This window comes from Lepus europaeus, chromosome 6, assembly GCF_033115175.1.
Source record: "Lepus europaeus isolate LE1 chromosome 6, mLepTim1.pri, whole genome shotgun sequence".
Lineage (NCBI taxonomy): Eukaryota > Metazoa > Chordata > Mammalia > Lagomorpha > Leporidae > Lepus > Lepus europaeus.
This window is the reverse complement of record NC_084832.1, coordinates 98,488,822-98,502,609: the sequence shown is the minus strand read 5'-3', so window position 1 is coordinate 98,502,609 and position 13,788 is coordinate 98,488,822. Positions and strand designations below refer to the sequence as shown.

Genomic DNA, 13,788 nt, shown 5'->3' with positions numbered 1-13,788 from the left:
TATTTGAAAGAGTTTCAGAGATGGAGGGAGGCGGGGGGCTTCCATCTGTTGGTTCACTCTCCAGCCTGGCCAGGCTGAAGCCAGGAGTCAGGAGGTTCATCTGGGTGTCCAATGTGGTGGCAGGGGTTCAAACACTTGGGCTATATTCTGCTGCTTTTCCATGGCCATTAGCAGGGAGCTGGATTGAAAGTGGAGCAGCTGGGACTCAAACCAGAGCCCCTATGGATGCTGGCGTCACAGGCAGCAGCTTTACCCACCATGCTCCAACACCAGCCCCAGAATACTTGATGTTCACCCCTCTCACTGATGTGTGAGCACCTTGAAGATGCACCCGGCACTGGCCCAGAGTAAACACTCAGCAAGAGTATGGTAAAGGCACCTCCCACTCCTCACAGTACGCCTTTCCTTCTCACCTCCTGTGTCTTCCTCTGTCTTCCCTTGGATTGCATCAAACCACACACAGAATCTCCTTTTCTCCACATTCCAGCAACACAGTCCCTTGCATTTGCGCTGCACTTTGGACTGCTTTCATATTTCATTTTCTTTTTCCTCACAATAACCCAGTACTGAGGAAACTCTTGCAGGAGGTGGGGAGAGACAGAGAAATGTTTATGAAATACCAACTAAGTCCAAGGCAATTTGCCCACATTATTTATTTTAATCCACTAACTACCGTTTGAGGTGACTATCCTAAAAAATATATATGCACTTGAGAGGCAGACAGAGACACCTCCCATCTGCTGGTTCACTTCCCAGATGTGTGCAACAACATGGTAGGGGCTCAAACTGGGACCTGAAAACTCAATCCAAGGTCTCCCACATGGGTAGCAGGAGCCCAGTTACTGACCCGTTATTCATTTGTGAGGCTGAGAGAGACAGAGACAGACAGACAGACAAAGAGCTCACAGACGCTGATTCACTTCCCAAATGCCTGGAACTCAATTCAGGTCTCTCATATGGATGGGAGGAACCCACTTGAGCCATTGCCTGCGGCCTCCCAGGGTCCATAGTAGCAGGAAGCTAGAGTCAGGAGCCAGAGCTGGGACACACACCAGGTAATCTGATATGGGATGTGGGCATCCTGACAGCAAGGCCAGATGCCTGCCGCCCATTTCATGAATGTGGTAAGAACACACAGTTAGCAAGTGATAGAACTGGATGTTGAACCCAGTGTCTCTTCCTTTAAAGCCCCTGCTACGTTCATGAGGCCAAGTGAACAGCTTTGTCTGTTAGGTATATTCCTCCAAGCTAGATTGGTCAAGGGTGATTATTTCCTATTTTCCAGCCTACCACATGTTACATATGAAGGTAGCTCAAAAAGCTCATGGAGAAAGGGAATTAAAAGATAAGTTGGGGTGGTCATTCTAAGACACTGCTTGGAGCACAGCATCCCCTACCTGTCGGGGTTCGAGTCCCAGCTCCACTTCTGAGTCCCACTTCCTGATAATGCAGGCAACAGCTCAAGTAGCTGGGTTCTTGCCACCATGGGAGGGCTCTAGACTCCTGGCTTCAGCCTGGCCCAACTGTGGCTGATGTGGACTTTAAGGGAGCAGACAAGCAGATGAAAGATCTGTCTCTGTCTCTTTCTTTTTCTTTCCTTCCTTCCTTCTTCTTTCTTCTTCACAAAAGTTTACAAGTCTGTCAAGTAAAAATAAATTACAAACTTGAAAGTTTTTGTGCAAAAACATTTTGAAGTCCATGCATAGTTTTTTCATAATACATGTTTTTGAAGACCCCTCTATGCATGGATTTCATTTTTTTTTTTTTTTAGAATATCTATTTACTTTTTTAAAGGCAGCATTCCAGAGAGAGGGAGGGAGAGACAGAGAGAGAGAGAGATTGTCTATCTGCTGGTTCACTCCTCAAATGGCAGCAACAGCCAGGCCGAAGTCAGGAGTCTTAAACTCCATCTGAGTCTCCCACTGAACAGCAGGGGCCCAAGCACTTGACCATCTTCTGTTGCTTTCACAGGCACATCAGCAGGGAGCTGAATGGGGAGTGAGCACCTGGGACTCGAACCAGCAACACGTGGGCTGCCAGGATTGCAGGTGGCAGTTTAACTCACTGCACCACAATGCTGGCCCTGGATTTCAATGTTTCTGAACAAAATAAACATCTTGTTTAAAAAAATTTATTTTTACTTGTAGGTCAAGTTACAGAAAGACATGGAGAGACAGCAATCTCCCACCATTTCACTCCCCAGATGACTGCAATGGCCAGCCATTGGGCCAGGCTGAAGCCGGCAGCCAGGAGCTTGTTTCTTTCTTTTCTTTTCTTTTTTTGACAGGCAGAGTTAGTGAGAGACAGAGAGAAAGGTCTTCTTTCCGTTGGTTCACCCCCCAAATGGCTGCCACAGCCGGTGCGCTGCGGCCAGCACGCTGCGCAGATCCGAAGCCAGGAGCCAGGTGCTTCCTCCTGGTTTCCCATGTGGGTGCAGGGGCCCAAGCACTTGGGCCATCCTCCACTGCCTTCCCGGGCCATAGCAGAGAGCTGGACTGGAAGAGGAGCAAACGGGACAGAATCTGGCGCCCCGACTGGGAATAGAACCTGGGGTGCCGGCGCTGCAGGCAGAGGATTAGCCAAGCTCCTGTGCCGGCCAGGAGCTTCTTTCAAGTCTCCCATGTGGGTTGGAGGGGCCCAAGCATTTGGTTGGTCTTCTGCTGCTTTTCCTGGGCCATTAGCAGGGAGCTGGATCAGAAGTAGAGCACCCAGGACACCCATATGAGATGCCGGTGTCATATGCAGCAGGCTTACCTACTACACCAGAATGCCAGCACCTTGTTGTTGTTTTTACAAAAGATGTATTTATTTATTTATTTGAAAGGCAGAGAGGAAGATACAGAGATCTTTCATCCGCTGGTTCACTCCTCAAGAGCCCTCAAGAGCCAGGGCTGGGCTCAGAAGAAGCAGGAGGCAGAAATCCATCCAGGTCTCCCATGAGGGTGGTTGGAACCCAAGTACTTGGGGCATCAATTGGTGCCTCCCAGGCAGGTTAACAGTTAGTTCTACCTGAAGTACCGGCCGGCGCCGTGGCTTAACAGGCTAATCCTCTGCCTTGCGGCGCCGGCACACCGGGTTCTAGTCCCGGTTGGGGCGCCGGATTCTATCCCGGTTGCCCCTCTTCCAGGCCAGCTCTCTGCTATGGCCCGGGAAGGCAGTGGAGGATGGCCCAAGTCCTTGGGCCCTGCACCCGCATGGGAGACCAGGAGAAGCACCTGGCTCCTGGCTTTGGATCAGCACGATGTGCCGGCCGCAGCGGCCATTGGAGGGTGAACCAACAGCAAAAAGGAAGACCTTTCTCTCTGTCTCTCTCTCTCTCTCACTATCCACTCTGCCTGTCAAAAAAATAAAAATTATGAAGTACAGAGTAGCTGAGACTCTGGAATTGGCATTCCAGTTTGGGATGCGGGTGTCCCAGGGGGAGACTTAACCCATTGCACCACAAGGCCTGCCCCTAAACTTCTTCAAGTACTCTTGTAAAATCTGTCATGTAGAATTGCCTTATTACCTAATTGTCTTACTTATGTTACACAAGACTGGTAATATCCTCCTTTCCCAAGGCCAGAATTACATAACAAATATCAACCTCCTTGACCTTTGGTGTCCTCTTCTCACGGGGCTGTTTCAGAAGCTAAATTATCACTTATAGAGGCACAATCTATTTCCCTCCCTCCCTTCCTTCCTTCCTCTTTCTTTCTTTCTGATTTATTTGTTTATTTGAAAGGTAGAATTACAGAGAGGCAAAGGCAGAGAGACAGCCATTTTCCATCTGCTGGTTCACTCCCTAAATGGACACAGCAACGGGAGCTGCGCCCATCTGCAGCCAGGAGCCAGGAGTTTCTTCCTAGCCTCCCATGCCAGTGCAAGGGTCCAAGAAACTTGGGCCATCTTCTACTGCTTTCCCAGGCCATAGCAGAGAGCTGGCTAGAAAGTGGAGCAGCCAGGACCTGAACCCGTGCCCACATGGGATGCCTACACTGCAAGTGGCGGCTTTACCCGCTACCCACAGCGCTGGCTCCCACCAACTTTCTAGAAACATTTACTACATCTCAGCCTACAGCATTTTCCTCTTCAACTCATCACACAAGCTTGAGTGCCTGGACTCAGCAGTATCATTACTGATTACATAGCATTGGACTAGGAATATTTTAACGGGGAGTTGTTGGATTTTCCCTCTTCCTATCCCTCAAAAACTTTGCATCACACTAGTCCAGGATAACTCATACTGGATCCCTGTCAGTTACTATGGTTTTTGCAGGGAGAAGACACCTTTAGGTTAAGTTGTTAGCAAAGATCTGCCAAGATACTCAACTCAGGTTAATTTTGGGGCCTGGGATCCTTGCGCCGCCTTCCAAAGGGCTACCACTGCCCAGGCCTATGGGGGAGGAAGGCCCCTTATTTTGGTGTTTCTTGTTTCTCCTAGCGCACTCCTTTTCTCCTTTTGCTTCCGAGGATGGGGGATGAGTCTCTTCTGAACTCACACTTTTGCACTGAAGGTACCCAGGTTTGTTTAATGTTTCAGGTGACGCAAGTCTACCCAGCCTCACTCTCCTCCTCTCTGCACTCCTCTAAGCCCTGCCCACGGTTTCACGGCCTCTGCCAATACACGCCCCGACGCCATGTCTGTGCCTCATCCGGGTTCCTGCTCGGGAAGGTGGCCCCGTAACCGGGCAACCACTGCCCCGCCTCTTCCGGGGCGGGCGCGCAGTTCCGTTGGTCCCCGAGCTCGCTCTGGGCGGTTGGAGGCCGCTGTGCTCCACCTCCTTTGCCATAGCAGCGGTACACAAGCCCTCCTGCAGTCTTGCTAAACAGCCCTTCCCTCTCGGGACCAAGTCCCTCTCCAGAACTGCTTTTAGTTGAGCACAGCCGGGTCTGTGCCCTTTGTGGGAGACTGCGTCAGGGGCCCGGGAATGTTCCAGAGCAACCAGGGAAATGGAGCTGAGGAGGGGCAGTTAGGAGAAAGGAATGGGTGGGGGTTAGGGAGGCCGGGTGGGTGGGGGGTTGAAGGAGAATGGGTCTTAGGGGGAGAGGGAAGTCCCGGAAGCAGGAGGAAGGGCCGTGGACCAGAGCTGGGGCCACCGCCAGGGCCCTGAGGTCTGGCAGGGCGTTGAGGGGAGCGCGGCCCTCAGCAGAAGTGGAGACCTGGGCCAGCGTGAGATGTGCACACGGAGGAGGGAAGCAGCCTCGTCGGGAGGTCCGGGGTGGGCTTGCCGATGGAGGAGACCGCACTGAGGAGACCTCCTTTCTCAGGGCGAGGAGCTGGGTCTGACGCCAGAGCCCGCGGGCGGAAAGAAAGATGTCAGACGAAGAGGATCTGGAAGACTTTGAGCCAGATCAGGACGACCTTGACAAAGAGGACGATGAGAAGGAGACGGAAGAATGGGAGGACTACAGGAAAGAGGGGGAAGAATTCCCCGAGGAAGTGAGAGCGTGGACAGGGAAGGGTCGGAGAGCGCGGGGCTGCGGCGGGGCTGCGGACGGAGGGCTGCCTCACTCGGCTGCTTGCTCCTGCAGTGGCTGCCCACCCCGCTCACGGAGGCCGTGATGAAGGAAGGGCTGTCTTTGCTCTGTAAGACCGGCAGCGGGCTAGCTCATGCTTACGTCAAGCTGGAGGTTAAAGAGAGGTGCGTTTACGAGAGACTGTAGGGCCCCTGTCTCTCCCGCACTCATGCCTGCTGTTTGGGCTGGGAATTTGATCTCCGTCATCCTGGCTTCGTGGGGAGGGAAGGACAGAATTTGTCAACAGCTCTGAGACTCCCTGTGTTGCAGCTACCCTGGGAAATTGGAGACTAAGAATGTGTGTTTGGGGGGAAGGCTTGCTAACTCCCTCACTTGCCCTTCAGCGCCTGGATTCTCTGCCTTTCACAGATAGAAGGTTTCTGCTCTTAAGAACCTGCTGGCTTGGGGCTGACATTGTGGTGTAGAGGATTAAGCCTCCGCCTGCCATGCTGGCATTCCATATGGGCGCCCGTTGGAGACATGCTACTCCACTTCCAATCCAGCTGCCTGCTAATGCGCCTGGGAAAGCAGCAGAAGATGGCCCAAGTGCTTGGGTTCCTACCAAAACATAGGGGACCCAGGAGAAACACTGGGCTCCTGTCTTCGACCTGGGCCAGACTCAGCTGTTGCTGACATTTGGGGAATGAACCAGTAGAAGGAAGCTCGCCCTCTCTGTCTCTTCTCCTTCTTCTCTGCATTTCAAGTAAATAAAAAAATCTTAAAAAAAAAAAAAAAAAAAAACAAAACACCACCACTGGCGTTGGTGTTGTGGCACAATAGTTAGGACGCCAGCATCCCATGTCGAGTGCCCGTTCGAATCCTGCCTGTTCTGGTTCCAAGCTTCCAATCCACTTCCTGCTAATGTACATGGGAAGGGAGCAGTTGAGGCTAAGTACTTGGGCCCCTGTCACCCACGTGGAAGACCAGGATGAAATTCCTGGCTCCTGGCTTTAGCCTAGCCCAGACCTGGCTGTTGCAGACATTTGAGGAGAAATAAAGATCTCTCTCTCTCCTCTCACTCTCACCTGCCTTCTCCCCCCCCCCCCAATCTGTTACCCGTTCTTCTTCCCATTATAAGCCCTCTCTGTATGGCCCTCTGCTTTAGCACCTCTGACAGTCGCCTGTGTTCTTACCTCTAACTCTGGCTGTTCTGCCATCTCTCTCTCTCTCTCTCTCTCTCTCACTCACTCAAGATTTATTTATTTGAAAAAGTTACACAGAGAAGGAGAGGTCTTCCATCCGCTGGTTCCCTCCCCAATTGGCTGCAATGGCCAGAGCTGCACCAATCTGAAGCCAGGAGCTTCTTCTGGGTCTCCCACATGGGTGCAGGGGCCCAAGGACTTGGGCCATCTTCTACTGCTTTCCCAGGCCATAGCAGAGAGCTGGATCAGAAGAGGAGCAGCCGGGTCTCGAACTGGCACCCATATGGGATGCCAGCACTGCAGGCAGTGGCTTTACCCGCTCCGCCACAGTGCCAGCCCCTCCACCATCTCTTTTTACATCTCCTAGAGACCTAACAGACATCTCCTTGCTGCGGTCCTACATCCATCTGCGCTATGTGGATATTTCTGAGAATCACCTGACAGACCTGTCACCACTCAATTACCTCACTCACCTGCTCTGGCTCAAGGCTGACAGCAATCAACTGCGGAGCGCCCAGCTGAATGAACTGCCCTACCTGCAGATTGCTAGTTTTGCCTATAACCAGATCATTGATACTGAGGGCATTGCTCATCCTCGTCTGAGAAGCCTGGATCTCAAAGGTGGGTCCTTAGGATGGGCTCCGCAAGACTCTTTTCTTCCTATCCTGAAGCCAACAGGAGTGGGCAGTGCATCATTTATTATGACTCATTATGTCATTGCCACTTTTTTTTTTTTTTAAGATTGATGTATTTATTTGAAAGGCAAGTTACAGAGAGTCAGAGTCAGAGAGAGCGAGAGAGAAAGTCTTCCATCCTCTGGTTCACTCCCCAAATAGCCTCAATGGATAGAGCTGGGCTGATTCAAAGCCAGGAGCCAGGAGCTGCTTCTGGGTCTCCCATGTGGATGCAGAGGCCCAAGGACTTGGGCCATCTTCTACTGCTTTTCCAGGCCATAGCAGAGAGCTGGATTGGAAGTGGAATAGCCAGGGCTCAAACCAGTGCCCATATGGGATGCAGGCACCACAGGAGGCATCTTTATCTGATAATGCCACAGCGCTGGCCTCATCCTTGTGACTCCCCTACATGCTAGAGATACAGCAGTTAACAGAACAAGGAAAATCCTTATTCTTTTTTTTTTTTTTGACAGGCAGAGTGGACAGAGAGAGACAGAGAGAAAGGTCTTTCTTTGCCGTTGGTTCACCCTCCAATGGCCGCCGTGGCCGGCGTGCTGCGGCCGGCACACCGCGCTGGTCCGAAGGAGCCAGGTGCTTCTCCTGGTCTCCCATGGGGTGCAGGGCCCAAGCACTTGGGCCATCCTCCACTGCCTTCCCGGGCCACAGCAGAGAGCTGGCCTGGAAGAGGGGCAACTGGGATAGAATCCGGCGCCCCAACCGGGACTAGAACCTGGTGTGCCGACGCCACTAGGTGGAGGATTAGCCTATTGAGCCGTGGCACCGGCCTGAAAAATCCTTATTCTTATGTAATTACATTATAGCTGGGAGAGACAATTAGGGAACACAATAAGTAAACATATACAGTATGTTAAAAGGATACAGGTGCTATGAAAGAAATAGATCAGGGTAAGGGGAATTGGGGCCTAGGTGGTAATTTCCAACAGGTTGATCAGGACAAACATCATTTAGGAGATGTCATTTGAGCAAAGACTTGAAGGAGGAGAGGGAGGGAGATAAATAGACTGCTGGGGCCTGTGTTGTGGTGCAGCAGGTTAAGCTGCAGCCTGCAATGCTGGCATTCCATAGGAACATTAGTTTGAGTCCTGGCTGCTCCATTTCTGATCCTTCTTCCTGTTAATGCACCTGCAAAAGCAGCAGAAGATGGCTCAAGTATGTAGGCCTCTGCTATCCACATGGGAGACCCAGATGGAGTTCCAGATTACTGGCTTTGGCCTGGCCCAGCTGTAGTCATTGTGGCCATTTGGGGAGTGAACAGGTGGATGGAAGATCTCTCTCTGTCTCTCCCTGTCTCTCTCTGTAATTATTCCTTTCAAATAAATCTGAGAGAGACAGGGATGTATATTGCTAGGGTACATTGTTCACTCCTCAAAGGTTTAGGTGGACATGTCCATCAGATCCTTAGACTATCAGGCCACTTGCCCCAGGCCTCTGGAGGTGTTAGTCCGGAGCTGGCCTCTCCTCACTGTCTGCCTACATTAGAGGGAAGGGATGAGTCTAGAGCTCCCAGCCTGAGTGTCAGAGTCGCCCTTTGAGCTCTCGATGCTCTCTTCCTCCCTAGGGAACCGCATCCAGATGGTGACAGGTCTGGACCCCCAAAAACTAAACAGCCTGCACACATTGGAGCTTCGGGGAAACCAGCTGAAAAGCACCCTGGGAATCAACCTTCCCAAGCTGAAGAACCTCTACCTGGTAGCTCCCTGGGTCACAGGAAGGTGCAGGGAAGAGGGCACCAGCCTGGGGGTCAGGATGCCTGGTTTTTAGTAGACTCAGCTACTTGCTCCATCATCCTCATGGTGGCTGGCATCATTTCCTGAGCCCTTCCAGGTGCTGGGGAGAAGCAAAGTTCAAACAGGAACGTGCTTGCCACCTAGCAGGGCTGATAATACAAAATGTGTGGGTTACATAGGGATGATTTGCACTGATACAGGTAGAAGCAACATGTGCCATAACTGAGGTACGTACTCAGGCTAAGGAGGCCACTTCAGTGGTTCATGTTTTGTACTCTTGAGCTTCTCTTTATTCTCGAATGGTTCTGAAGCTATCTCAGTGAGGGCGTGGGGGCCCTGGGCCCTGGGTGGAAGGGTCTCCTCCTTAATCGTAGGTGGCTTGGTGGGGTGAGGAGTAGGGGATTACTGCTGACTTCCTCTGGGTTGCCAGCTTCTGCACCTCTTTCCTCTGTATACCCCGACTCCTCTCTTCCACCCCCACCCCCACCTCTTGCATTTCTTCTTTTCCTTGATCTCTTTCTGACTTCCCTGTTCCTGCTCCCCTCTCCTGGTCTCCTGTGTCCTGGGAATCTAGGCCCAGAACATGCTGAAGAAGGTAGAAGGATTGGAGAACCTAACCAATCTCACCACACTGCATCTTCGAGACAACCAGATTGAAACTCTGAGTGGCTTCTCCAAGGAGATGAAGTCACTGCAATATCTCAACCTGAGGTAAGCACCCTCCATGCCCACCATGCTCTTGCCCCTGACCAGAAGCAGCTTTGAAGTCCGTGTCCTTCCCTGGACTCAATTCTGCAATCTTTGGTCACGACCAGGTCCTCATTTCACCCTCCTGCCTGATCCTCACCCCTATTCTTACTTTCTTCTGCATTTGGCCCCAAATGCAATACTAACACCTTTATAGTTTATGGCCCCTGAATCCTTATTCATTTGGTCTACAATTATTGAGAATGTGCTTAGTGCCAGATCTCATGCTATGTTTTCTTGTTTTTAAACTCATTTTTTAAAAAAAGATTTATTTTATTTTATTTGAAAGTTAGAATGAGAGAGAGAGTGAGAGAGATCTTGCATCTACGGTTCACACCCCAGATGTCCACAATGGCCAGAGCTGGGCCAGGCTGAAGCCAGGAGACAGGAGCTTCTTCCAGGTCTCCCACATGGGTAGCAGGGGCCCAAGTAGTTGGGCCATCCTCCACTGCTTTCCCAGGCCATTAGCAAGGAGCTGGATTGGAGGTAGAGCAGCTGGGACATGAACTGGCACCCAGAGGGATGCTGGTATTGCAAGTGGCTTTACCCACAACACCACAATGCCAACCCCATGCTGTTTTGGAACATCAAAGAAATTAGGCCGGCGCCGTGGCTCACTAAGCTAATCCTCCACCTGCGGCACCAGCACCCCAGATTCTATCCCAGTTGCCCCTCTTCCAATCCAGCTGTGGCCTGGGAAGGCATTGGAGGATGGCCCAAGTGTTTGGGCCCTGCACCCGCATGGGAGACCAGGAGGAAGCACCTGGCTCCTGGCTTCGGATTGGCGCAGCGTACTGGCTGCAGCAACCATTTTGAGGGTGAACCAACGGAAAGAAGACCTTTCTCTCTGTCTCTGTCTCTCTCACTGTCTAACTCTGCCTGTCAAAAAAAAAAAAAAAAAAAAAGAAAGAAAAAGAAAAAGAAATTAGAGGTGGGGGCAGCTGTTTGGATAGTAGTTACAGATACAGGTTGACACCCACATCTCACACCAGAGTGCCTGGGTTCAACTGTATGGTTGTTGTTGTTCCTGACTCCAACTTGCTGTTAATGCAGACTCTGGGATGCATCAGTGATGGTTGAAGTGATTGGGTTCTGGCCACCCATATGGGAGACCTGGATGGAGTCCCAGGCTCCTGGCTTCGGCCTGGCCCAGCCCCATAGATGGCAGCTGTCTCTCTCTTTATCTCTGTCACTCTCTCCTTCTCAAAATCTTTTTAAAAATAAATTACCCAGACTTCAACTTCTTCTCCTGGCCCTATTCTGTATAAGTTTCCACTGCCTTTCACTACCTCCTGGGTCCCCATTCCCTCTTCCTGTTTCCTGCTTGTCTTCTTCTGAGTCCCACCTGTAAGGGCTGGTCCCCCTTACTGATATTAAGCACAAGATATGCTCAGGTTAGAGGAAGGAAGAGAATTTGAAAAAAAAAAAAAATCAGGTGGAAAGGTAGAAAGACATGTCCTCTGATAGAGGATTGTGTGTTTCCTTAATATGTAAGGAAACTATCTCTATCCTCAGTTAACAAGACAAGTCCTCCTCCTGGCATTGGAAAGAGAACTTCCAAGTACAGAAGAGTGATTGCACCTTGAAGCGCTAGCTCGTACCACCGACCCCTGGGGGAGTCTCCTGCCAATATGTTTGGCCACGTTGACGTGGTGGTGGGCAGGCGGCGAGGGGGAGTGCATTGTGTGTGCCCTTCTCCTCTTAGTGTAGACAGGGATAATGGATTCTTCCTCAGTGGCTATCAACTGGGAGTATTTGGAAGTAAGTGGGGTGTGTGTGTTGTCTCAGTGACTGGGCAGGGCCTCTGGGGCCAGAGATTCTAAATGTGCTACAAAATGCCACATGCTCCCCGGTGAGGAACACTGCATGAGGCACAGCACGTCCATTGAGATCAGGCTGAAACACTTAAAAATGACTTCATAAGGGCTTGAAGACAAGAACACAAAAATAGAGATTGTCACACAATGAGACCAAAGCTTGTTCTTCAGGCTGAAGCCCAAGTATCCCCAGTTCCAGGTTCCCTCCTGTGGGGAGCACCAACATCGCACCTGCTACCCTAAATCCTACTTAGATCTCAAGTGCCCTATCTACCTACCTAGGCCCTACCTTCTAAACTCTGTTTATGGATGACTTTTTAAAAAAATAATTGGAGCTGGCATTGTGGCACAGAGTGTTAAGCCACCACTTGGGACACTCTGCAAATGCCGGCAAAAGCCAGGACTGGGGCAGGCCAAAGCCAGGAGCCAGAAACTCCATCTAGGACTCCCACGATGTGGGTAGGAACCCAAGCACTTGGGGTATTATCTGCTGCCTCCCAAGTGCATTAGCAGGAAGCTGGGTTGGAAGCAGAGGAGCTGGGACCTGAACCAAGCACTATGATACAGGAAGTGGATATTCCAAGTGGCAAATTAGCTACTGTATCAAACCCTTGCCTCTGTTTGTATATGATTGACAGAAAAAGGTCTTGCAAGGGACATTTGCACCCTCTTAGATCGGTAGCCTAGCTTTGCTGCTCCAAGGGGAGACAGAGAACATGTCACTGAGGAGAGTGTGGCACTTGAGGATTCCTTGAAAGGTAGAAGCAGCACAGGAATGGGACTGGACAGCACCTTTGCAGCAAATCTGGCAATGCCTGAGTAACCAGACCTCATAGTGTTTCCTGGGAAACGGGCCCAGTGGGAGGTCCCCCCCAGAAGCCCCATTCCTAGCCGCAGGCAGTCAATCAAAGCCTGGGTGGACCCTTCTCAACCCCATCGGCAGGGGCAACATGGTGACTGACCTGACAGAGTTGGCCAAACTTCGGGACCTGCCCAAGCTGCGAGCCTTGGTGCTGCTGGACAACCCGTGTGCAGATGAGACCGACTACCGCCAGGAGGCCCTGGTGCAGATAGCGCATCTCGAACGCCTGGACAAGGACTTCTTTGAGGAGGAGGAGCAGGCTGAGGCTGAGGAAATCCGTCAGAGGCTGAAGGAGGAACACGAGCAGGAGGCTGAGCAGGAGCACAGCCTGGACCTAGACCAGGCCCCCATGTAGCGGCAGGTCTTCCACCTCCGCGGACAGTGAAGACGTGGAGGCCGTGGCCGGGCAGAGGGGAGGAGATGTTGCTATAGGGCAGGTGGGTGACGAAGGGATCCCTCGGAGACACCAAGGCCAGGGGTCAGGGGAAGTCTCAGGGCCAGGAGAAAGGACCAGAGGGGCTGAGAGATGCTTAGCAGGTATGTCAGGAGGCCAGGAGAATGAGAACTGGGGGTGGAGGCAGAGGAGCTGGTGGGGGCCTGGCAGCCTTAGCTGGCTTAGAGAGATCAACCAGGAACTGCCAGGTCTAGTAAGTGCACGGTGGGGGTTGTGAGGCTCAGGTGGGTTGGTGGTGAATGAGGAATGAAGCCGAGCCTAGGAGAGTCGGCAGAAGAAGTTCCTGTACTAAAAATCTGAAGCTAGGGGCCAGCGCTGTGGTGCAGCGAGTTAAAGCTGTCACCACCGGCAGCCCATATGGGCACTGGTTTGAGACTTGGCTGCTCGGTTTCTGATACAGCTCCCTGATTAAACTCCTGGGAAAGCAGTAGAAGACAGTTCAAGTCCTTGGGCCCCTGCACCCATGTGGGAGACCTGGCTTCGGCCTGGCCCAGCCCTGGCTGTTGTGGCCATTTGGGGAGTGACCCAGCGGATGGAAGATCTCTCTCATGTCTCTTCCTCTCTCTGTCTGTAACTCTTTCAAATCTTAAAAAAAAAAAAAAAAAAAAAAAAAAAAAAAAAAAAAGAAAGAAAGAAAGAAAAAGAAGAAGAAGCTAAAAATAACAGGACATGGGGTAGGGAGGAGAAGGGAGAGCAGGTGAGGCATAAAGCCACTGAGCTCAGGAAAGTGTGGCACTCAAGTGAGGCATGGACTGTGCTGTTCTCCTAAAGACTAAAAACTTCATTGCCCCTCATCCCAGACAGAAGAAGCCTCTGTGTGTCCCAGAGTCGTGATGGTCACCTGG

At 51.5% G+C, this 13,788-nt stretch overlaps 1 protein-coding gene across 1 annotated transcript; it reads left to right on the top strand.

The window, feature by feature from the left end:
- The first annotated feature begins 4,800 nt into the window (after positions 1-4,800).
- LRRC23 (leucine rich repeat containing 23) lies at positions 4,801-13,522 on the top strand. Its single transcript, XM_062195442.1, has 7 exons — positions 4,801-4,870; positions 5,251-5,422; positions 5,515-5,624; positions 7,009-7,262; positions 8,895-9,025; positions 9,638-9,774; positions 12,571-13,522. The coding sequence occupies exons 2-7, from the start codon at positions 5,297-5,299 to the stop codon at positions 12,842-12,844; spliced, it is 1,032 nt and encodes a 343-aa protein (XP_062051426.1). The 5' UTR covers positions 4,801-4,870; positions 5,251-5,296; the 3' UTR covers positions 12,845-13,522.
- Positions 13,523-13,788: the final 266 nt, after the last annotated feature.